Raw genomic sequence first — 25,469 nt, 5'->3', positions numbered from 1 at the left:
CCGCAACGTCGACAGCAGAAACCTCCTGGTACTTTGATGTTGATGGTCTATGATAAAGCTCATTCAACATACATCAAGTTCTTTCAATCGCATTATTCCATGTGGTGTACACCTAATATTAGGGATTTCTTTCAGTCACTTGGTTAATGACATCAAAAACTACAAAATACGTGAGCATAAGTAAAAGCAAAAACAAAAAATTACCATGAATTCTAGCTCTATATCTTATGGTCATTTTCTGAAAATTGCAACCCATTGCGAGTAGCCGTTTTGACAACACGAGAGAATAAAAATTGAAACATTTGAAAATCCTGGCAAGCGCCGTGAACGCAGCCTAAATGCAAAGTGAAACAAATTGTACATGTTAGAGCATTCACAGCTGTAGAATTGAGCTGATTCATTGGTTATTTTGGCATAAAAATGGATCGATCAGGCACAGAGATTTCAAATTCTCCGGGCAGCTCCCAGTTATGTTTTCCATGTATACTTTATTTCTAAGTTGCCAAAAAATAAGCTGTATATTATGCTATAATGTTATATCTTACCTTTGTCTATTCGTGTCAATGCTTTTTGTTTCATAAGTATTATTATAGCGTAAAAATAAGCAAAGCTTGGTAGAACGCATAGCCGGTCGATGAGGGCGTTTTCAATGCATTTGTATTAGAATAAAAACGAAGGCAACATAAACGAAAGTAAAATTTGTTTATCTTTATTGACACTGACAGATGATTTAAAATGAAATTTGAATATGGCCCGTTTCCATGGTAACCGATATGTTGCCTTCTAATGACATTAGATAAACATTTATATAAAGTTCATTTGTTGAAAATTTGGTAAAAATTCAATAAAAAAGGGGAAAGATATGGCAGTTTAAGTTCAGCTCCAATTAAATAATTAGTGCTTATTCATCCAAAATGGTGCCGTTGTCTTTACTATTCAGTAGTGCTTTGTTGTGTCTTCCTTTGTCCAAAATTAAGAGATGCTAATTGAAGCTACAAAGTACCATATCTTGAGAACGGTTACCCTGATTTTCATCAAATAAGGTGCATTGTATTGCTCTAGTAGAGATCTGTCCACCATGTAAACTACTCTATGATATGTGTATAATTTTCCCCTGAAATCCCTATTGATACAGTGGAACAATGTCAGCGCCGGTGATAAATAAAATAAAACAAAGTAAAAGGCATGATCATTTGAACACTGCTATTACAAGACTGGTAGGAGGTAATACATTTGGGACGAAAGTATTCAAAAAAACAGATTTTGGCTGTTGCCATGGTAGTGGTGGGTCAGGATTGTTTTCCCAATTAGTGATGGTACGACCTACCTGTCAAGTATGAACAAAATCAGCCAAGCCAAGAAAAAATAACAGAAGAGTTAGTTAAAAAGCCATACCTGGTGAACAGTTACTCTAAATTTGGGGTCAACTTTCTCAGTGATGAAAAAAGATATCAAAAATTCAAATAGTATCATTGTGCCCACACTCAAGCCGAGTACAATGAGCTATGTCTGAGGTGTTGTATCCTAAATTTGTAGGAGATACATTTAGCTCGAAGCTATCTAAAAATCATTTTTTTACTGTTACTATGGCAACGATGGACCAACATTTTTTTGCAGATTTTTCCCAATAACTAGGGTGAAGGTGTGACCTACCTGCCATGTTTGAGCGAAATCGGCCAAGCCAAAAAAATCACAGAAGAACTAATACACGAAAACACTGGAAATCACACACACAAATGATTTGAGGGGCAATCCTAGTGGAGCGGATAGCCAATACCATGTTCATTAGCATATTGACCGTGAAAATACCGAAAACATTATTGCATGGGTGATATGCAAATTAGTTTTAGTCAAAATAAATGACTGCCTAGAAGTACCATTACTGTTGTTCAAATTTCATTTCACTCGGCAAGTATATTCATGTACCCCAAGGGTAAAATATCGCATTTCTAAATATTGTTTATTTCTGCTATGTTTCGAAAACGCTACTCTTGAAAGGACTACTTTGTTTGCATATGGGGTATGGAAATACCGATTTCATAGACGAATCAAAATAAACTGAAGTACATATGTAATAATGTGGTATACTTCATTTTTACTGAAAACGTTTTTCACCTGAAATAAATTCCAGTGAAAATGCCATTTACCTCATACTCTATTGGGACACAGCACAGGGAAAATCGGATTCACATGTAATGCTTGAAAACATTTCAGCGAAAATAAATTAAGTGAAATTCTATGTGACTTCATAAGAGTTGGAAATGAACAAATTATGTGACACCCGACCCTACCACTCCATACACAATGTAAACTATCCCCCCAAAACATCCTTTCACTCACGGTTTCACCAGTGCATTCTATTTGACTTCAGAAGAAATTGAAATAAACAAATTATATGACAACGCACTTAATTATAATTTCAGCCTCTAGTTCAGCACTGATTAAATAAACTACCTCGTCTTCATGCCAGCTTGCCTACATCAGTGACTTCAAAATACATGTTTCAATCTCAGGAATTTCACTTGCTATTAATTGCATGGGACTGCCAGTCTTTCATGATTTTCTATTGTAATATCAATTTTGCGATTACTCTGAACATAAAGCTTTAACCACAGACCGTCTAGGTGCTGTAATTCAATCCTTGTATAAGCACTTGCTAGGCAGGCTTGAACTATGCACGTGAAGCCAGCTCAGAAGTATATCCAATCCTATAGATTTCTCATTGTTTGGTAACTATTTGCTCCAAATGCAACAAAAATCAATATAAAAATATTACCCAAACAGCATTCTACAGGTTACTTGTTTCATCTAGTGTGATTGGTTAGTCAAAAATATTAAATGCGCTTTCGTCATAATTAACATTGATTTAAAAAGAATGTTGCATTATCGTGTTCTTCCATTTCATTGTAAAAGTCCTCAATTCGATGTCATAATTCCCCGGGGCGTAAAATAAACCTGAGAAATATTCTGACCAATCTTGAGGAGAGATTGATTCTGGAATACCAGAAGTAGCTGTATCACCAGTGACCACTGGCAGAAACGCTTAGCAAACCGAATTTGCTGACGGAAATCAAAGTTACTAGTATCTTGCTTGCTTGCGCAATAATGACCTTAACCATTTTTATAATCGTTGTAAGTAGAATAACTAGGCTCACGTTTGAGGACTTTGAGCAAACAATTAACATTCGGTTTCATTTGACTACATTATTTGTCCCACCACTAAATATTATTATTATTTGGTTTCTATTTTGAACGTTTAATTTTCTCCATGCATTTCAAAGAATTTTGCAAGAGAGTATTTAACATGTTCACATTTGGACATGTTGTTCTATGCTCAATATATTTTTCTTCAGCGACCAAACATGCTTACTTAGTTCTGTCGCATTAGTTTCTAGAGGCCTGATTACAAAATGATACCGGGTGGTTTCCGTGTCGTGTTTTAAATTCATTTCCAGTAGTCCGACGTTTGTTTCGTCCAGTGGCATGCCGTTTTTTTCTTCTGGCAATTGAATAGCGTATTAGTCCCCGCCCGGGGGCTTATGGATTGACCTCTGTGCGCCCGTGCATCCGTGCGTCCGGACCCATATCTTAGACATGCCTGGACCGATTACATTCAAACTTCTCATATGTATCACACATGATATTATACACATGCACATCAATTTGTTTTACAATCAGATTCACGATTGCCAAATAGCGGTCATTTTTGTACTGAAAAATAATCAAAATCAAGCCTTTCTTGGCTGTTTACTGATGGATTTTATTCACACTTGGTACATACATTGGACATTATGGGATCTTGATGCACGTCATTTGGTTTTCAGATTCCAAATGGCCAACTGACGGCCATTTTGTTTTAATGAATGCGGTTTTAGTGCCATATCTTTGACATGCTTTGGCTGATTATGTTAAAATTTTAAATATTCATTATACACCATCTCATAGATATACAGATATATTGGTTTTGCGATCTGATTCAAATGGCCGAATGGTGGCCATTTTTGTGCTAAAAAATCATCAAAAATCAAGCATTTCGGGCATTCCGGAACCGAATCTCGGTCGTTTATGGTTGGATTTCGTTCAAATTTGGTACATACATTAGACATTATGGGTCCCTGATACAAGTCATTTTGTTTTTCTGATAAAATTCAAAATGGCTGACTTGTGGCCATTTTGTTTTAATGAATGTAGTTCTAGAGCCATATTTCTGACATGCTTCGACTGATTTCCAAATTGTATATACATGTATTCATTATGTCATAGATATACAGATGTATTGGTTTGACGATCCGATTAAAAATGGCCGACCGGTGGCCATTTTGTTTTAATTAATTATGTTCTAGAGCAATATCTCTCAATATGGACAAGTATTATGTTACTATAAACAAAACTATATAACTAAGATTAACTATATAACGGGGACTGTGCCATGCCTGGCTTGTTTACTTTCGTTTTGTCGGTCGTGGTGTTCATATCAGTAGCAAGTTGGCAGTTGTTTTTACTATTACTATAATTGTATCTTTTATATTGTTCATACAACTGTAGCTGACTTTGATGGTCGGGAAGCACTTGTCGATTAAATCAAGGAATCGATTGCCGATGCTGTAACAGACGTTGAAGCTGTATGGTGGGTTGAACCATATGACATTACTACGCGGCCGTTTTTTTTTCCCTTCTTCGTGTGGGGCTCAAACTTCATTTGGTGTTTATAGCCGCTTTCGCACAAACTTCCAACACGCGTTGCGCAAAGAGCACAACCATTTAAGTTAACATCAAAAGAATATTTACTAATTATGCGTGCGGTTTACACAGATCTGTTGTAAGAATATTTCATTCTTTGTCTAACCATTTTCTTTTTGGGTTACGTTTAACTTTTCTACCATTACTCTTTCGTTTATGATATTGCTATTGCATAGGTTATTGCATAATCTACTGTGCTAATATTCCGTTGTATGGTGGCATGTACAATTGACACTGGAATCTCCGGGCATTCTTCTTATAAGAATTCTGATGTTATAATTTTTACATAATTCAACTAATGCTTTGCCATGTGCATTGATGTATGTGTCTCTGCTATTACGAATTGTTGGTATATCCTCATCTATGTATAAATTAGGTAATGATGTAAACCTATTACAATCTTTATTAACATAATAAGGTAGTGTACCTCTGAGTAAAATAATATTGTCTTGTTTTAAACGTCTGGATATATACTTTATAGTGTCAGTCTGATTTGCAGCGTCCTGAATTTAAAGGTGAGTGATAAGCGAAACATAACTAAACGTCTGTTGTTAAGTTGAAAAAGTTCTCTTTCATTTTACACCATAGCATGTCCTCGATAGGTTAAATTGTGGTGCTTTTCCTAAGATGTTGTTTTATGCCAATTGATATTAATTCCATTGGCGGATTTAGAGGGGGGCCGAAGGGGCCGCGCCCCCCATTTTTAACAACTATAACCATGGGCCAAATTATCGCCCTCCCCTATTCCAGAATCCTAGATCTGCCCCTGAATTCTCCTCTTTGTTTGTTTCCTGGTTAATACAGAGAATCAGTAGTATTCAGATATGTCGGTTAATTTGAACTCAAACCATGTTTGTTCTAGACCAATGATATCATGGTAAATTTATGGTTGTTACAAAATCATCAATGTTGTTCAAGTTGCACCCTAACTGTGTGTGAGTACAGGGTCTTGTAACGTTTCTAAGTCAGTATTACCGGGTGACGTAATATATGCAAGCCCTTACAGCGAGTGCCGAGAAGGTACCTTCAGACCACGTGTGTGTGAGTTCTAGGAGTCTATAACTTGAGGCGATTTATGTCAAAACCACGAACCAAGCAACGTAAAGACTGCCTGTGGCCCAGACCATTGAACGTGAATGAATTGAGTCTGGTAGAATTCCGGTATCGTATGGCCATGATGTTGAAAGTGAAATTGTCATCAACGCACAAACTAAACAAAACTAAAAAATTAAAAAAAATTCGAGTAAAATAGCCTTATTTTATTTGCAATGTTTAAAAGTGAAAATGATCGCCATGTAATTGACAAATGTGCGTTTACAAGTTAATTAAAAATATGTTATAACAAAGTATCAACCTTTTTGTCTTTTTGGTATTTAGCAAATAACAGTAGGTAATAAATAGCCTGACTATTTAATTCAGGAGCACTGTTTGTGCATGGACGTACTAGAGACGTCCATGGTTTGTGCATTTATTTATCTCCCCCATTCATTTATATACCTGTACACAGAGCTAGTAGTGGAACTGATAATGCTCTAATAAAATTGAAATGATTTTACTCAGGTTTTATTGTCGATTTAATACCGAAACTGATGTTGATAAAACCATCGAAAGTAGTTCCACTACCTTCCGTTATGAGACCGATTGTGATGCGTCTGAAATTGAAATCGCGCCACCAACGTTTGGAAGTGTGAGCTCAAAGAGATCTCGGGGCTAGGTGGCTTTGCCTTAATTTGTGTGTAACCTAAGGTGTTTTATTTCGAATGCGCATCTAGTTTTGCGCATCAACAGAACTTCTGACATGTGGTGAACATTTATTTAGCTTGCATTTGTTGTTATTTTGTGTCCGAAATGTGGAGTTAGTAACATCTACAGAAATTGGAAGGTATTCATTATTATTATTGATGTCGTCGATGTGATTTTTGTAATTTATTAACCTTTGTTTGGTGTTAGTCTATTTGATCCAGTTCACAACCATGTTTTTAAAAAATACGTTCTTTCTCTGAATGTTTTTAGATCTGATCTTCACTTCAAATCAAAACAGACAATTACATTGATTTCGAAAAATGAAAGCATTTTGCAGTCGGGACGTATTACATTTCAGCGAAGCCTTCGTTACTCACTGTATGGGCTTCGCTGATGTTACCTTCCGGTTTGTGGTCAGGATCTCCGGGGGTCAGAATCACAGTCCCTCTATAAAAAACGATGGCTAAAACAGCTGTTCAACAACCGGACAATGATATTAACAACCGCCCAGACCATTGAATGTGAATGAATTGTGTGACTGATGATATTGTTCAACAAGTCTGGTAGAATTCCGGTATCGTACAGGCCTAGCCGTGGTTTCGCGGTATTTTGGGTCCGGGAAGGTAAGGGTCCGGCCATGGAGCTTTTTTAGCTCCATGGTCCGGCTGTATACCGACGATGTGTATATAATTGACAAAACTGCTATGAAAATTAAACAAAATTTGAGTAGTACAATAGCCTTACTTTATTTGCAATGTTTTATATTAAAAATGATCGCCATGTAATTGAAAAATATGTGCATTTACCAGTTAGTTAAAGGGGCACCTTCCAGTTAAGCCTAATCTCACAACAAATTTACTTTCTGGATTAAAATAACAATGGATAACAAAAGAAAGATTAACATTGTAAACAACATAAACAATAGTGTCCCATGATTCTTTGGTGCAATCCATGGGATTGAGCGGTTCCCCTTTGAAGGTATGCTATAAAAAAAAGTACCAACCTTTTAAAGGTGTTGCGCTTTTATAAGTCTTATCAAAAGATATTCATTAGTAGCATGGAAGGTAGTAAAACAGAAGGAGCCACGACGCCTATCAAGTGGTCACCTAAGCCTCTTAACTGGTTTATTTCCTTTTGTTTCAACCCAAATTAATCCTGATAAGAACATTGTCTAGCTCATCTTTGATGTCAATGATAGTTTGCAATTGTTTACACAAGTAACGAGTTAGCGGAATATGATATAATCTTGCCGATTTTTAATGTGACCATAAAATATATGCGCATTATGAAACTACGGTCATCACACATGCGCACTGGGTTTGTTTCGGTGTGAAAGTTCAAAATACGTATTTCACAACCGGAAATTCAACAGATGAACATTTGACTTCACAAATTTCACATGTTTTAATTATTAGCGACTGTAACTATAACAAGATTCCGAGTGCATACAACAACAATTCCTGAGGACTAAGAAAATATTATCACAGAGAAAGTGTCTAGGCATGCTCTTCTTTCCATACTATCTTTTCTGTTGGTGTTCGCCGATGTCCGGTGGTCAAAAATTTTGACAGTTTCGGGCGCCAAACCTACGCACTGACAATGGTACCATTGAATAATGCAATCGACACAAGCAATCATTGATTAAGTCTCATTACCATTACAAATACAAAATTCACGATATTTCATCAGTTCTTCTTCAATCAATGTTATATCTGACAAATTTCCATTAAAGTTCACCAAGATCTCCGGAAACAACAGCATTCAAACTAGACGTTATTTTCAACATTCTACATGCGAGGTTCGACTATCGCTTCCGAACATGCTCCGAATATTACCGAATGCTTGAGATTAGCGTAACCCATTGTACATGTAGTCGAGTTTGAAGCTGATGGCAATGACTAGAGATTTGATGTCACCGGTCGATCCACGATGTAGTTGGATGATTACTTAACTCTGTATCTGGATTAGTAACGTCGGTTTCCTCCATTGAAGCTGCCTCTTCCATTTCAAGACCAAATTCCTAGTCTATGTTGTCTTTGTTGAAATCTAAAAAGTCACTGTATACTTGCTGTGGCATGGTTTCAATTTTAAGATGATAAAGAGGTGACAAGCTACATGTATGTCTATGCACTACCACAGTCCCTCTACACCTGGTTGAGAAATGCTATTCTTCTAAGGTGTGAATCGCCCATGTACAGTGAGTGTTGCGCTTGTGGGGAGACAGCGGTGACGACTGTGTGCAGCTCCTTGGCCACAACATAGGCCAATCAGAGTTACTGAAAGTGTCACAACCATTATAGGAATATGGAATAGAATCTTTTGTTGGAACATCCATTATATTTATTTCATGAAGGTACACTCATTCATGTGTCATATTGGTATTTCAAGAAGCTGTTAAGCGACATAGGATTTTCATTTGTCACGATTCTTCATATTAATAAGTCTGTGATACAATAACATCCCAGAAAAACAGAGAACTCGATAACGCAACTCATCAGACAAGTATGGGCTCAGTACCAAAACACAGAACCGGAAATCAGGGACGTCACAGAAATAAAGTTCAGAGGGGGAATTGGTAAACCATAGTAAACTATATCAATATCACAGGATTACACAAGGGCTTTTCAGATTTTTTATATGAAAGAATTTGAATCCATAAATTAAATTTTAGTTCAGTATATAAATAAGTTAAATACTAATTTGAATGCATCTATTGATGCACCCATTAATTACATTTCAATAGTCTTGCTATTGGAACACTGATTTTAAGGGTTCTAGTTTCTAAAACATGTTTGATTCACATAAACAAATGAGTAAACAAAAAACAGTGTCGTATTTATTACTGCAGCTTTGAGATTAACTTTTAAAGCGAGAGGCTTGTCACCTGCGCATGCACAGGAATTGAGTCCCAAGTGACGATAACAACACGCGCTAAAAAATGCAAAGGCTCATGGGTAGAGGCTCGTTTGTAAACAATGACACGCTATGACCATCTGACGCATGCGCAGGTGACGACTCCCCTGTTTTAAACTCATTTGTGTGACATGTATGTTGCAATAGTCGGCTAAAGAAAGTGAGTTACTATTCAGTTGTTTGAATGTCAATCCCTCAACTGTTGTGGTGTGGAAATAATTTCTCAAGAACTTTGTTCCGGCAATAAACTTCCTTTCTCACTGTGCAGCGTTCAATGATTATGTCAGTTTTATTTTTAGTGAGATGTTGTAGTTGTAACAACTGCTACATGTATTACACAAGTGCAATATTTCTGAATTTCCAGTGTTGTACCTCAAAATGTGTGTTGAAAATGTGTGATATGAGCCTTTTATTTGTATTTATTTACACCAGATAATATAAATAAAATTGTACAATATAAAATTACATTATTCATATGTAAAGAGAAACAAATGTGAATATTTGAATAACAGAATATTTGGCCAATGCTTGATGCGTCAAATCTGTGTTAGGCGAAAGATAAATTCTTTACATTTGATTTCTTCATAAGCTTTCTGTGATTACTTTTAAATTTCAGTTTCATAGGTGACAATGGAGGAGAGTGAAAGGAAAAAAAAGAAAAAGAGAAAACATAACAAAAGAAAACGTAATAAAAGAAAACATAGCAAATCTCAAAGATCCAGTGATATTCATTCAGCAGGTATGAAATTCAGATTTAAACTACTAAATACTTTATTTTAGCTGAAATAAATTTTTGCTGAAAAAAAATTGTTGGTGCTTTGTATGAAATTTATTTTCACTGATTTTCGACAAGTTGAAAAAAGGTATATTTGCTGCATTTTATTTTTTCCTGAATCATTTTTTCAGCGAAAATAGCAAAAATTAATTCTACTAGTCACACTGTATTGACATCATGTAATTCTCAGTGTATTCTTTCTTGATAGCTCTAGAAAAAAAGAAATCACCAGACCAAAGGTAAACAACTGCATCATAATATTAATGTTATTGCTAAAACTGTGTACCAACACAATTATACAATTTTGTCCATGAACAATTTTAATTTATGTACATTAGATGTGTATTGCTTTGCTGTTGATTCATTTCTGTATTGGTATTTCACTTGATTGAGTTATTGGGATATACATGTACATGTAAACAGTAATAACTCAAGTCCAAATGTGTCCATTGTTCTGTAAGAGTAGAGATTTTTTTACTGTAAAACCTACATTCACATATATCATCATATATTTGATCTGTGTCTTAATGTTACTAATCACATGTAATAGGTGATTTTCCAAACAATTGCGAGATCTCGCGAGATGCATGAAAGACACGCGTCGAACGTGTGCCGCAAAAATCGAACGATTTGATTTTGAACTAGAATTTCTTTATTTCGCAGCTTACATTGACCGGCCGATCTTCGACAGAGGAATATTGCTTCTGAATACCCTCACTTAATCGAAATTGCCTATCATCAAATGTGGACAGCACATTATTAAGCATGGAAATGTCCCCGAAATACTTTCGCGTTTGTCGAATCCCACGCGATGTTTGACGCGACTACGACGCTATGACCTTTGTTTGTCCTGTTTTTACGTTCGATTTCACGCATAACGCGTGATTCTCGCAGTGTACGGAAAATGGTCTATTGCTGCCAATTTACTGTTGTGAAGGTGTTCCTTGGCAGAAATCCTGTAAATTTTAAATCTGAATAGCAGGAGTGATGGCAAACTAAATTTAATTTTGTGTCTGGATTTAAAATAGTATTTTTTTTTATAGGATAATAATTGAAGATGACGAAATGCGTCGAATGATTCGCAAGAAAATCGGGTTGTATCATGTCAACCCTGAGCACATGGAGCAACTTCAAGATCAAGGTATTTTTTTAGTTTTGGCTGACCAACAGGCATGAAGACCCATTTACTGGTTCCAGCAAATACAGCACAATACAAACCTTTAAAAAACACTAAGTCTAAATGTAATGTTTAGAAGGAAATGCCTATTACCGGATTCGACTGATACCCCGCCCTGGGCGATGTTATGGAGGATTCAATTTTTTAAAGAAAAATGTGGACCAAAAGATCGCTCGGGCGATGTTTTGGCAGATATTACGAAGCCCATATTGTCTGGAAAAATAACCCTGCGTTGATAAAAATAGTCTCAGAAATGTTTAGAAAAAATAATGTTTCGCGTTGAGCAAAAATAATCATGCAAAGTATAAATTCAAAGTGTTTGAATACAATGGTGAGAGGTCACATTTTACGTGAACAAGAACATGCACTAAGAAGGAAAAGCAAGCCAAAGTCGAAACGGTGTGCATCATAGACATGACACAACACACGCTGCGACAACTGAGTGATCGGCGACATCATTTTGGGACGCAATTGAACTTCAAGTACTTCTTTGTGAAACTTGCTGCGCTGCGATTCTGACATCAAGTGTGTGTTGACCGATGTTTGACCCCCAAGTCACGCACTGAATTGGCGCGTTACCTTAGCAACCTTTTTTTTCGTGGTCCGCGCTTCGATCTAGTAGAATTGTTATTATATTCGATGGTACTGTACTAGTAATTACGCAACTTGTATGCAACTCTGTACTGGCTTTGAATATATCAACGTTGTTTACTTAGTCCACTGCTTTTCTAATTACACAAATTTGTTTACAATATTGCACTGGCTCTAAAAATTTCAACTGTGTAATGTATTGCTTTCATGATAAATACGCAAAGTTATTTTTTACTATTGTTAGGGCACTGACCTGGGGTATTGGGTCTGTGAATATTTCAATATTACCGTCTTGATAATGCGTTGAATTCGTAATAATTACGCAAACATAAACATGGGTGCATTTAAATCATTGAAAATGATAGTAGTCAGGTATCTACGGAAAGTCGAGAAAATATTTTAAATACTTGTGATTCATCGATGTTCCAATGGTGAATTATTTTATTCGAAATGAAGTGAACATGTAATATAAACCATACTATGCGTCAAGTTAAATTTTACTATAATATAATAAACTCTGGACAGCGCACTTCGATCGCAATATTCACGTACATTTAGTCTGAATTCTACTAACCACGTGCGGCATTGGGCAATGACCTCGAGAGTTCACGCACTGATATTTAAATTCGGGCCATCCAGCTTGACACAAATCAATATAGTTACTTGTCATTTGTTAAAAAAATCTTTCAACTCTCACAAATACCATGAACGCAAAGAGTTTACTAGGGGTTAACTGAAAGGGAACGTCTTTTTTGAACAAAAAACACGTCAATACAAGATTATGTGTGCAAGGTTAGATTTATAGAACGTACATGACCGCTTAACTCTGTGTTTTTTAATAATCATGTCGCATGTGAAACGCAGGAGACATTTTAGTTCGCCCATTTCTTGTTTACCGATCTTGAACTTTTTGTCTGGAATGCGATACAGACAAAAATTAAACATTACTGATAACAACCAAGATGCTTGAATAAGGAAGGCTTGGCCATTTTAAACTTCGTAAATAACATTCTTTTCAAAAGTAGACTTTATTCGAGTCTGATAAACGCAAGTGAAATGTATTTTAACGAGTAATAATACGCAACAACAATTCGTATACAGCATTGGTTTTATTGGAGTTTTATGCTTTTCGACTTCACAGTGAATTATTTTTAGCGTCATAATTGAAATAGTGCGCTGGATACAAGGTGTCGGACAGGAAAATTGGGTCTGTAAAAATGTTTGTAGGTTCAGTCAGGCAATGTGTGGACCAAAACATCGCCCACTATTTGAAACATCGCCCATGGGCGGGCTTTAGGATGGGCGGGGTATCAGCCGAAACCGGTAATTAATGTTTTCAGTTTAAAATGATGACAAAGGTCTCTATAATTACTATTAGTTTAATGTTAGTTTTAAAAAGTGAAAACTTGATAAATTTACGCTGGATAATTTTGTGATCATCTCACAATTCATGGGCAGTTTTCATTGCCTATCAGACCACTTGCACGCCCTCATCTTATCATTCCTTGATAGATTGTCTACCTTTGATTAAAACCGAGATGCATACAATCAGTGTGATGTTTACATCTAGAACTCTTATTAGGTATCAAAGTAAGACTGGGAAAATGGAAGAAGACAGAAGATCAGTATCTGCTTAATACTATTATTAAGTACTGTAAGGTTAGTACAAATGCTTATTCTCTGTTCATCCATTTGCCATGTTAAAACACTTCATTTCTGTACTTCTGTAAATCTCTACCATTCTACAAATCTGCAGTGTGCTGTGAACATTTTTATGATTTGTTTATTTTATGGTTGTCATGGAGAGTGAAGATTTCATTCACTGATATTACAAATTTGTGCTAATCTCACAAAACAAATATCAATATCGACTATACATCACTTAATGATTTAATTATTGTTTAGGCCAAGAAATGTACATTACCATAGTTGTCCTAGTAAGGGCCCATGCAGGGGTAAACGCCCACCCCCCAATTTTGATACAATAAAGAAATTGAGGTCATGTCCTGGCATCAGCCAAGGGAGTCTTTTTCTGCACTTGTAATAAAAATAAATAAAAAAAAACTATCGACAAAGTCGACACAGCAGAGCTGTTCATATTACTGATTGTTCGTCATTGCCAACTTTACAATTTCAACTTCTTCTTCGAAACCGCAAGTCAGAATGTTTTCAAATTGGATATCCAAGTACTTTGAATGCATTTTTTTGTTCATTTATTTCTTGAACTTCCTTAAATGATCACACTTTTCAGGCATGCATTACCCAAGAGACATAAGATCGGCACCCTCTTGTGGCGAAATGCTTCTGTGATGTCAAAATGATGTATATGGGTGAAAAGCAATGTCATTCATACTAACAAGTTCATTTTGTTCTGTAGTCATTTGTCAAAAATATTATTTTTATCAATAGATGACTTTGAAGCTTTTATTGTCCTATTTTGTAGTGCTTGGTCATTAGAGGGCACAATTTAATGGCCTATTTTGTAGTGCTTGGTCACTAGAGGGCACAATTTATTGGCCTATTTTGTAGTGCTTGGTCATTAGAGGGCACAATTTAATGGCCTATTTTGTAGTGCTTGGTCACTAGAGGGCACAATTTATTGGCCTATTTTGTAGTGCTTGGTCATTAGAGGGCACAATTTATTGGCCTATTTTGTAGTGCTTGGTCATTAGAGGGCACAATTTATTGGCCTATTTTGTAGTGCTTGGTCATTAGAGGGCACAATTTATTGGCCTATTTTGTAGTGCTTGGTCATTAGAGGGCACAATTTAATGGCCTATTTTGTAGTGCTTGGTCACTAGAGGGCACAATTTAATGGCCTATTTTGTAGTGCTTGGTCACTAGAGGGCACAATTTAATGGCCTATTTTGTAGTGCTTGGTCACTAGAGGGCACAATTTATTGGCCTATTTTGTAGTGCTTGGTCATTTGAGGGCACAATTTAATGGCCTATTTTGTAGTGCTTGGTCACTAGAGGGCACAATTTAATGGCCTATTTTGTAGTGCTTGGTCACTAGAGGGCACAATTTATTGGCCTATTTTGTAGTGCTTGGTCACTAGAGGGCACAATTTATTGGCCTATTTTGTAGTGCTTGGTCATTAGAGGGCACAATTTAATGGCCTATTTTGTAGTGCTTGGTCACTAGAGGGCACAATTTATTGGCCTATTTTGTAGTGCTTGGTCATTAGAGGGCACAATTTATTGGGCTTTTTAGTAGTGCTTGGTCACTAGAGGGCACAATTTAATGGCCTATTTTGTAGTTCTTGGTCACTAGAGGGCACAATTTAATGGCCTATTTTGTAGTGCTTGGTCACTAGAGGGCACAATTTATTGGCCTATTTTGTAGTGCTTGGTCATTAGAGGGCACAATTTAATGGCCTATTTTGTAGTGCTTGGTCACTAGAGGGCACAATTTATTGGCCTATTTTGTAGTGCTTGGTCATTTGAGGGCACAATTTAATGGCCTATTTTGTAGTGCTTGGTCACTAGAGGGCACAATTTATTGGCCTATTTAGTAGTGCTTGGTCACTAGAGGGCACAATTTATTGGCCTATTTTGTAGTGCTTGGTCATTAGAGGGCACAATTTAATGGCCTATTTTGTAGTGCTTGGTCACTAGAGGGCACAATTTATTGGCCTATTTTGTAGTGCTTGGTCACTAGAGGGCACAATTTAATGGCCTATTTTGTAGTGCTTGGTCACTAGAGGGCACAATTTATTGGCCTATTTTGTAGTGCTTGGTCATTAGAGGGCACAATTTATTGGCCTATTTTGTAGTGCTTGGTCACTAGAGGGCACAATTTAATGGCCTATTTTGTAGTGCTTGGTCACTAGAGGGCACAATTTAATGGCCTATTTTGTAGTGCTTGGTCACAAAAAGCACAAGTTATTGGCCTGTTTAGTAGTGCTTGGTCACTAGAGGGCACAATTTAATGGCCTATTTTGTAGTGCTTGGTCATTAGAGGGCACAATTTATTGGCCTATTTTGTAGTGCTTGGTCACTAGAGGGCACAATTTAATGGCCTATTTTGTAGTGCTTGGTCACTAGAGGGCACAATTTAATGGCCTATTTTGTAGTACTTGGTCACTAGAGGGCACAATTTAATGGCCTATTTTGTAGTGCTTGGTCACTAGAGGGCACAATTTAATGGCCTATTTTGTAGTGCTTGGTCACTAGAGGACACAATTTATTGGCCTATTTAGTAGTGCTTGGTCACTAGAGGGCACAATTTAATGGCCTATTTAGTAGTGCTTGGTCACTAGAGGGCACAATTTAATGGCCTATTTTGTAGTGCTTGGTCACTAGAGGGCACAATTTAATGGCCTATTTTGTAGTGCTTGGTCACTAGAGGGCACAATTTAATGGCCTATTTTGTAGTGCTTGGTCACTAGAGGACACAATTTATTGGCCTATTTAGTAGTGCTTGGTCACTAGAGGGCACAATTTATTGGGTTTTTAGTAGTGCTTGGTCACTAGAGGGCACAATTTATTGGGTTTTTAGGAGTGCTTGGTCACTAGAGGGCACAATTTATTGGGCTTTTTAGTAGTGCTTGGTCACTAGAGGGCACAATTTATTGGCCTATTTTGTAGTGCTTGGTCACTAGAGGGCACAATTTATTGGCCTATTTAGTAGTGCTTGGTCACTAGAGGGCACAATTTATTGTCCTATTTTGTAGTGCTTGGTCACTAGAGGGCACAATTTATTGGCCTATTTAGTAGTGCTTGGTCACTAGAGGGCACAATTTATTGTCCTATTTTGTAGTGCTTGGTCACTAGAGAGCACAAGTTATTGGCCTATTTTGTAGTGCTTGGTCACTAGAGGGCACAATTTATTGGCCTATTTTGTAGTGCTTGGTCACTAGAGGGCACAATTTATTGGGTTTTTAGGAGTGCTTGGTCACTAGAGGGCATAATTTATTGGGCTTTTTAGTAGTGCTTGGTCACTAGAGGGCACAATTTATTGGCCTGTTTAGTAGTGCTTGGTCACTAGAGGGCTCAATTTATTGGCCTATTTTGTAGTGCTTGGTCACTAGAGGGCACGATTTAATGGCCTATTTTGTAGTGCTTGGTCACTAGAGGACACAATTTATTGGCCTATTTAGTAGTGCTTGGTCACTAGAGGGCACAATTTATTGGGTTTTTAGGAGTGCTTGGTCACTAGAGGGCACAATTTATTGGGCTTTTTAGTAGTGCTTGGTCACTAGAGGGCACAATTTATTGGCCTGTTTAGTAGTGCTTGGTCACTAGAGGGCTCAATTTATTGGCCTATTTTGTAGTGCTTGGTCACTAGAGGGCACAATTTATTGGCCTATTTAGTAGTGCTTGGTCACTAGAGGGCACAATTTATTGGGTTTTTAGGAGTGCTTGGTCACTAGAGGGCACAATTTATTGGGCTTTTTAGTAGTGCTTGGTCACTAGAGGGCACAATTTATTGTCCTATTTTGTAGTGCTTGGTCACTAGAGAGCACAAGTTATTGGCCTATTTAGTAGTGCTTGGTCACTAGAGGGCACAATTTATTGTCCTATTTTGTAGTGCTTGGTCACTAGAGGGCACAATTTATTGTCCTATTTAGTAGTGCTTGGTCACTAGAGGGCACAATTTATTGGCCTATTTAGTAGTGCTTGGTCACTAGAGGGCACAATTTATTGGGCTTTTTAGTAGTGCTTGGTCACTAGAGGGCACAATTTATTGGCCTGTTTAGTAGTGCTTGGTCACTAGAGGGCTCAATTTATTGGCCTATTTTGTAGTGCTTGGTCACTAGAGGGCACAATTTATTGGGTTTTTAGGAGTGCTTGGTCACTAGAGGGCACAATTTATTGGGCTTTTTAGTAGTGCTTGGTCACTAGAGGGCACAATTTATTGTCCTATTTTGTAGTGCTTGGTCACTAGAGAGCACAATTTATTGGCCTATTTAGTAGTGCTTGGTCACTAGAGGGCACAATTTATTGTCCTATTTTGTAGTGCTTGGTCACTAGAGAGCACAATTTATTGTCCTATTTTGTAGTGCTTGGTCACTAGAGGGCACAATTTATTGGCCTATTTAGTAGTGCTTGGTCACTAGAGGGCACAATTTATTGGGCTTTTTAGTAGTGCTTGGTCACTAGAGGGCACAATTTATTGGCCTATTTTGTAGTGCTTGGTCACTAGAGGGCACAATTTATTGGCCTATTTAGTAGTGCTTGGTCACTAGAGGGCACAATTTATTGTCCTATTTTGTAGTGCTTGGTCACTAGAGGGCACAATTTATTGTCCTATTTTGTAGTGCTTGGTCACTAGAGAGCACAATTTATTGGCCTATTTTGTAGTGCTTGGTCACTAGAGGGCACAATTTATTGGCCTATTTAGTAGTGCTTGGTCACTAGAGGGCACAATTTATTGTCCTATTTTGTAGTGCTTGGTCACTAGAGGGCACAATTTATTGGCCTATTTAGTAGTGCTTGGTCACTAGAGGGCACAATTTATTGGCCTATTTAGTAGTGCTTGGTCACTAGAGGGCACAATTTATTGGCCTATTTCGTAGTGCTTGGTCACTAGAGGGCACAATTTATTGTCCTATTTTGTAGTGCTTGGTCACTAGAGAGCACAATTTATTGTCCTATTTTGTAGTGCTTGGTCACTAGAGGGCACAATTTATTGGCCTATTTAGTAGTGCTTGGTCACTAGAGGGCACAATTTATTGGCCTATTTTGTAGTGCTTGGTCACTAGAGGGCACAATTTATTGGCCTATTTAGTAGTGCTTGGTCACTAGAGGGCACAATTTATTGGCCTATTTAGTAGTGCTTGGTCACTAGAGGGCACAATTTATTGTCCTAATTTGTAGTGCTTGCTCACTAGAGAGCACAAGTTATTGGCCTATTTTGTAGTGCTTGGTCACTAGAGGGCACAATTTATTGGCCTATTTTGTAGTGCTTGGTCACCAGAGAGCACAATTTATTGGCCTATTTTGTAGTGCTTGGTCACTAGAGAGCACAATTTATTGGCCTATTTAGTAGTGCTTGGTCACTAGAGGGCACAATTTATTGGCCTATTTTGTAGTGCTTGGTCACTAGAGGGCACAATCTAATGGCCTATTTTGTAGTGCTTGGTCACTTGAGGGCACAATTTAATGGTCTATTTTGTAGTGCTTGGTCACTAGAGGGCACAATTTAATGGCCTATTTTGTAGTGCTTGGTCACTAGAGGGCACAATTTATTGGCCTATTTAGTAGTGCTTGGTCACTAGAGGGCACAATTTATTGGGCTTTTTAGTAGTGCTTGGTCACTAGAGGGCACAATTTAATGGCCTATTTTGTAGTGCTTGGTCACTAGAGGGCACAATTTATTGGCCTATTTTGTAGTGCTTGGTCACTAGAGGGCACAATTTATTGGAAAGATTTATTATCAATCCATCCTGCCAGCTATTTTAGATATGACATACTGGTAACATTTATGGATATTATTATTATTAATTATTCCTTTTAATATTTTCACAACAGAAACATGGAGTTCATGATGTACAATCGTTATTCACGACTGATGATGACAACGATGCATGGAGTCGTTATAATATCAATAAAATTAGATTTCGGAAGAAAATATGTAAGTCTTTAAAAAATTTTGTTTATACTACTCGCTATCAGAATAGCTTATTTGCAAACAAAGACGACTTATTTGCTGATAATATTTGATAGATGTTGTACTCAGCCAATGGGTAACATGTCAGGATATTTATGCTCCAAAAAAAGAGACAGATGGCTTTGCAAACAGCACCTAGGCACCTGGAAAATATTTGTTTTTGTTCTAACAGAAAGTCATTTCTAGCAATTTACATACTATTTTTATTTCTTTTAAAAAAAATAGAGTCTTATAATTTCACCTCTGTGAGTCTGTCACACCTGCATCTCAGACATGGCCAATTTCATCCACACAAACATATCAAAACTCATATCATCCTACATATGCATAATGTATTTGTTTCATGATCCAATTAAAGATAGCGAAATGGCGACCATTTTAGTGCTACAAATTGTCAAAATCAAACATTTCTGCCATTGTGGGTGTGGATTTTGGTTATGTATAGACATATATCATTCAAACTTGGTATGTCATTAAACACAATGGGTCCTTGATGCATGTAATTTTTTTCCCAGTATTAATTGAAAATGGCTGACAGCCATTTTGTTTTTAACAGATTGTGTTTTTGGAGCCATATTGATAGCATGGCTGGACTGATCATTTTCAAACTTTACACATACATTATGTAACCCATTTGTTTCAGAAGCTGCTATTTCTCGTTCTCATGCATCAAAGTGTGTTAAAACTTGCAGTTAACAGATTAGATAAAAGATCTTGATTTTAGTAGGGAAAATTGCACTTGTTGCGGTGTACTAACACATTGCTGTGACGCTATCTTGGGAAAATGAGCAAAGTACCAAGTAAATCTGTGTATTCTTTTTCTAGGTAAAGGCATTCCAAGACCACCAGCATATATATATGAACGGGCAAAACGAATTTTGGATATCAACAATCACAAAGGATGGTATTGTCATCATCTTGTTAACTGTATTTTTATTTCTGAATAATATTAATTGTTATACAACTACCGGTAGCTACGATAACAGTATAATTGTCCCACCAATTAACACCAATGTGAATACTGTAGAATACTTTATTTTCGCTTAAAATTTATTTTCGCTATTTTCGCTGAAGGGATGATTCCGTGAAAATAAAATCCAGCGAATATACTTTTTTTCCTATGTTTCACATTAAACTCATCAAAAATCAGTGAAAATAAATTCCAAGCAAAACGCCCAAAAAGCCTGTTCAGCAAAAATTTATTCCAGCGAAAATAAAGTATTCCACAGTATGTTCCAAAGTCTTATGGATATTTTTGAATGTGTTATGAATGCATTTGTTATGTCATATTTATGGAAATTATGAGTACAAGCAAGAATAGATGTTTAAGGATTTATAAGATAAGGTTATGCAACTTTGATATCAATGTATGCTGATATGGGATGAATTCATGAAAATATTATGATATCGTGAGTTCCACAGAATGATATGTGATGAAGATATCTTGATATCGCGAGTTCCACAGAATATGTGATGAAGATATTATGATATCATGAGTTCCAAAGAGTGGTATGTGATGAAGATATCATGATGTCACAAATTCTACAGAATGATATTTGATTAAGATATCATGATATCGCGAGTTCACAGAGTGATTTGTGATGAAGATATTATGATATCACTAGTTCCAAAGAGTGATATGTGATGAAGGTATTATGATATCGTGAGTTCCACAGTGATTTGTGATGAAAATATTATGATATCGCAAGTTCCACAGAATATGTGATGAAGATATTATGATATCACGAGTTTCACAGAATGATATGTGATTAAGATATCATGATATCGCAAGTTCCACAGAATTATATGTGATGAAGATATTATGATATCACAAGTTCCACAGAATATGTGATGAAGATATCTTGATATTTCGAGTTCCGAAGAATTATATGTGATGAAGATATATGATATCGCGAGTTCCACAGAATGATATGTGATGAATATATCGCAATATTATAGAATTGAGAAATTGAGCAAACAAAATACACAATTTGCAAGAACATATTCATCACATCACACCCATACACTCATCTTATATATCTCTGATGATCATAATCATGAAATCGCCACAAATTATGAACTCTGGCAGTGCTGGATCGTCTGTATGGTCACCGTACTGCCTTCTTTGCATCTTTTGCAGTATTCTCATTGACAAAATAGATGAATATATGAATATATTATGCAAATGATATGGTATTAAATTTGCGTTTATTCTCAGTTTTACTGCCGAAGAGATTGAATTATTAAAGAAATTACAGAGGCGTCATGGTAACAAATGGGCACTCATTGGTGCCAAAATGAAACGACATAGACAAGCGTTAAGAGATAAATTCAAAGAATTCAAAGAAAACCGAGGTAATCTTTTCCTGGCATTGATACATAGCAACTACTGCCAAAGGAGAAATAATATGAATAACAGATAACGAGACAGATTATGGCAAATGTACAGCAATTATTTAATTCTAAATAAACATAAACAATTTGTAAATTATTTTGCCACCAACGATACACAAATGTATAATGAAATTATATATGGAATTCAATATAGCACAAACAGTGCTGTGATTAGTTATTCATCTGAGTACTTGTACTACTATGTTCTACCAATACTAATATCTAACAATACAAGTCAGTACGATTTTCCTCAACGGCTGATAAATCTTGTGATTCGTACTTCGAACACAGTCATGTACGCAACAAAGATAAGGGATGCACCACGGCACAAACACTACCAAACGGCACGGCAATATTTCAACATACCAAACCCAAGTTCACAATGATAATCGTGACTATGACTATACAGTAATTATTCAACACACAATTATCTAGAGAGCAGCAGATATGGCATTTGTTCATCCGTTGTGCAGCGTGGAACATTCGGAGACTCCAACGCCATAAGTTAATATATTCACACACATCAAATATTGGGACTCGTTGATATTCACACAACATTATTGTAAATAATAACCAATTAACAACATCATTACAGTAAACTTGAAACACTCTATATTGATGATAGCAAATTTTCACTTTAAACTTCAATAAAACGTACCTAAAGACACGCATGTTCCATGTGGATAGTAATTTCAATAGTTGCACACACCAATTTTTAAAGAACCTTAGTATGAGAATGTTGACTACAAAGAAGTGTTGTGTCATTGATTATAGTCTTTCTGACACGAGAAAGCATTGTACATTTTTTACAAGGTTGGGGGATAGTTGCATAAAACCTGTAATGTATTCGTAGAGGGTCTTTCCAAGACCAGAAAGCATACATGTTTTAGAAGGCTGGGGCATAGTTGCATAAAACCTGTAATATATTTGATCTTCGTAAAAATGTCATTTATTTGTTTCTCTAGTCACTGGTCCGTGGACTCGAGAAGAAAGATCAGCACTCAAGAATGCAGTGAAAGAAATAGCTGGGACAGATGATTTACACTCGGTCACTAAAATACCTTGGTTAGAAGTTTCAAAGAAAGTGTCAACCAGAACAGCCAATCAGTGTCGGAGAGAATGGTAAAAATTTTACGTGAAATTTTGAATAATGATGTACAAATTCTGGAAAGAAAAAATGCTGGTCATCCTATGCATCTGCCTGTTCGATGTATTCCAAAACTTTTACCTCCATACGTCTGTCTGTCCATCCATGTGTCCATCTGCACCTGTATCTCTGAAACGCTCGGGACAATTGCATACATCACACATCATATTATACACACATCCAGTTGTTTCATGTTCCCATTCAAAATGGTCGAATATTTCTGCAGTTTTAGAACCAGATCTTCTTCCTGTGTGGACATATTTTATTCAAATTTGATACATACATTGAACATGATGACTCTTTGATAAAAGTTTTTTTCCTTAGGTCAGATTCAAAGTGGCTGACTGATGTCCATTTTGCTAGTCCCCGTTCGGATGCAGTTCGAAAACAGTGACTTTATAGATTGACCTCTGTTCGTTTGTGTGTCAGTGTGTGCATGTATATGGACATACATATTAGGAATACCTTGACCGATTACATTAAAACTTCACACATACATCATACATAATATTATACATTGACACATCAATTTGTTTCTTGTTCTGATTCAAGATGGCCGAATGGCGACCATTTTTGTACTGAAAAATCATCAAAATCAAGCATTTCTCGGCCATTTACTGATGGATTTTGTTCAAACTTGGTACACACATAAGAAATTAGTGTTCCTTAATGCATGTCATTTTGTTTTTCAGATCGGATTCATAATGTCTAACTTGCAGTCATTTTGTGTTAATGAATGCAGTATATCTGACATGCTTTGGCTGAATATGCTCAAATTATATATATTCATTATACATCATAGATATACAGATGTATCAAAATGGCCAATTGGTGGCCATTTTGGTTTAATTATTGCTGTTCTAGAGAAATATCTCTCAAATTTGGACAAGTACTCGTTTGACAGATACAAGATAACTGAATGTAAAACATTGTAATGTTAAAAAATCATCATAATCATGCATCATCTGACATGTTTATGTTCCAACATATATTACTATATACAAAACTATAGGTCATAGCTTTCTTCTGCAATTGCAAAGAGATGTATGTCTGGTGTTTAGCGTTTTCAATGACTTAATGTCTTTTTAAAGTTACTTGGATGACATGATGATCACAAAGTTACTTTACTTTTGAATTCCTTTCCTTTGCAGGGCTCACTTTCTGTGTTGGTCAGAATCTGACAGGCGATCTCATGTTTGGAAAGAAAGTGACAACGCGGTGCTCATTGAAAGGTACATTAAAGAACACCATTGCTAAAAACTGAGTCTCCATCTTAAATAAAATAATTTAATATTGTAGCAGTAATGAATTCACTAGCATCTTTAGATGGTAAATACTGTCCAATTGACTCATTTGTAGCAACTGACACTTGTATACTGTCCAATTGACTCATTTGTAGCAACTGACACTTGTATACTGTCCAATTGACTCATTTGTAGCTATTGACACTTGTATACTGTCCAATTGACTCATTTGTAGCTACTGACACTTGTATACTGTCCAATTGACTCATTTGTAGCTACTGACACTTGTATACTGTCCAATTGACTCATTTGTAGCAACTGACACTTGTATAGTGTCCAATTGACTCATTTGTAGCTACTGACACTTGTATACTGTCCAATTGACTCATTTGTAGCAACTGACACTTGTATACTGTCCAATTGACTGATTCGTAGCAACTGACACTTGTATACTGTCCAATTGACTCATTTGTAGCAACTGACACTTGTATAGTGTCCAATTGACTCATTTGTAGCTACTGACACTTGTATAGTGTCCAATTGATTCATTTGTCGCTACTGACACTTGTATAGTGTCCAATTGATTCATTTGTAGCTACTGACACATGTATACTGTCCAATTGACTCATTTGTAGCTACAGACACTTGTATAGTGTCCAATTAATTCATTTGTAGCAACTGACACTTGTATACTGTCCAATTGACTCATTTGTAGCTACTGACACTTGTATAGTGTCCAATTGACTCATTTGTAGCTACTGACACTTGTATATTGTCCAATTGACTCATTTGTAGCTACTGACACTTGTATAGTGTCCAATTGACTCATTTGTAGCTACTGACACTTGTATACTGTCCAATTGACTCATTTGTAGCTACTGACACTTGTATAGTGTCCAATTGACTGATTCGTAGCTACTGACACTTGTATAGTGTCCAATTGACTCATTTGTAGCTACTGACACTTGTATACTGTCCAATTGACTCATTTGTAGCTACTGACACTTGTATAGTGTCCAATTGACTCATTTGTAGCTACTGACACTTGTATACTGTCCAATTGACTCATTTGTAGCTACTGACACAGGGTTCTCCCCAGGGCTTTTTAGCGCCGAGATCCGCGGCGCTAT

The 25,469-nt window shown here is 36.5% G+C and overlaps 1 protein-coding gene across 2 annotated transcripts in view; it reads left to right on the top strand.

Annotated features, from left to right (window-relative positions):
- The first annotated feature begins 6,426 nt into the window (after positions 1-6,426).
- LOC102809715 (cyclin-D-binding Myb-like transcription factor 1) overlaps positions 6,427-25,469 on the top strand; it is a 37,962-nt gene continuing 18,919 nt past the window's right edge. For both annotated transcript variants that reach the window (XM_085492297.1, XM_085492298.1), the window contains exons 1-10: positions 6,427-6,622; positions 10,013-10,135; positions 10,380-10,410; positions 11,215-11,312; positions 13,522-13,598; positions 19,416-19,518; positions 20,380-20,458; positions 21,773-21,909; positions 22,914-23,070; positions 24,247-24,327. In XM_085492297.1, the coding sequence (XP_085348423.1) occupies positions 10,027-10,135; positions 10,380-10,410; positions 11,215-11,312; positions 13,522-13,598; positions 19,416-19,518; positions 20,380-20,458; positions 21,773-21,909; positions 22,914-23,070; positions 24,247-24,327 (872 nt within the window). In that variant the 5' untranslated portion in view covers positions 6,427-6,622; positions 10,013-10,026. The remainder of the gene's footprint in view (positions 6,623-10,012; positions 10,136-10,379; positions 10,411-11,214; positions 11,313-13,521; positions 13,599-19,415; positions 19,519-20,379; positions 20,459-21,772; positions 21,910-22,913; positions 23,071-24,246; positions 24,328-25,469) is intronic.

The sequence above is a fragment of the Saccoglossus kowalevskii genome, chromosome 17 (genome assembly GCF_978046115.1).
Source record: "Saccoglossus kowalevskii chromosome 17, keSacKowa6.1, whole genome shotgun sequence".
Lineage (NCBI taxonomy): Eukaryota > Metazoa > Hemichordata > Enteropneusta > Harrimaniidae > Saccoglossus > Saccoglossus kowalevskii.
Note: the sequence above shows the minus strand (reverse complement) of the source record. Positions and strands in the feature narration are given on the sequence as shown.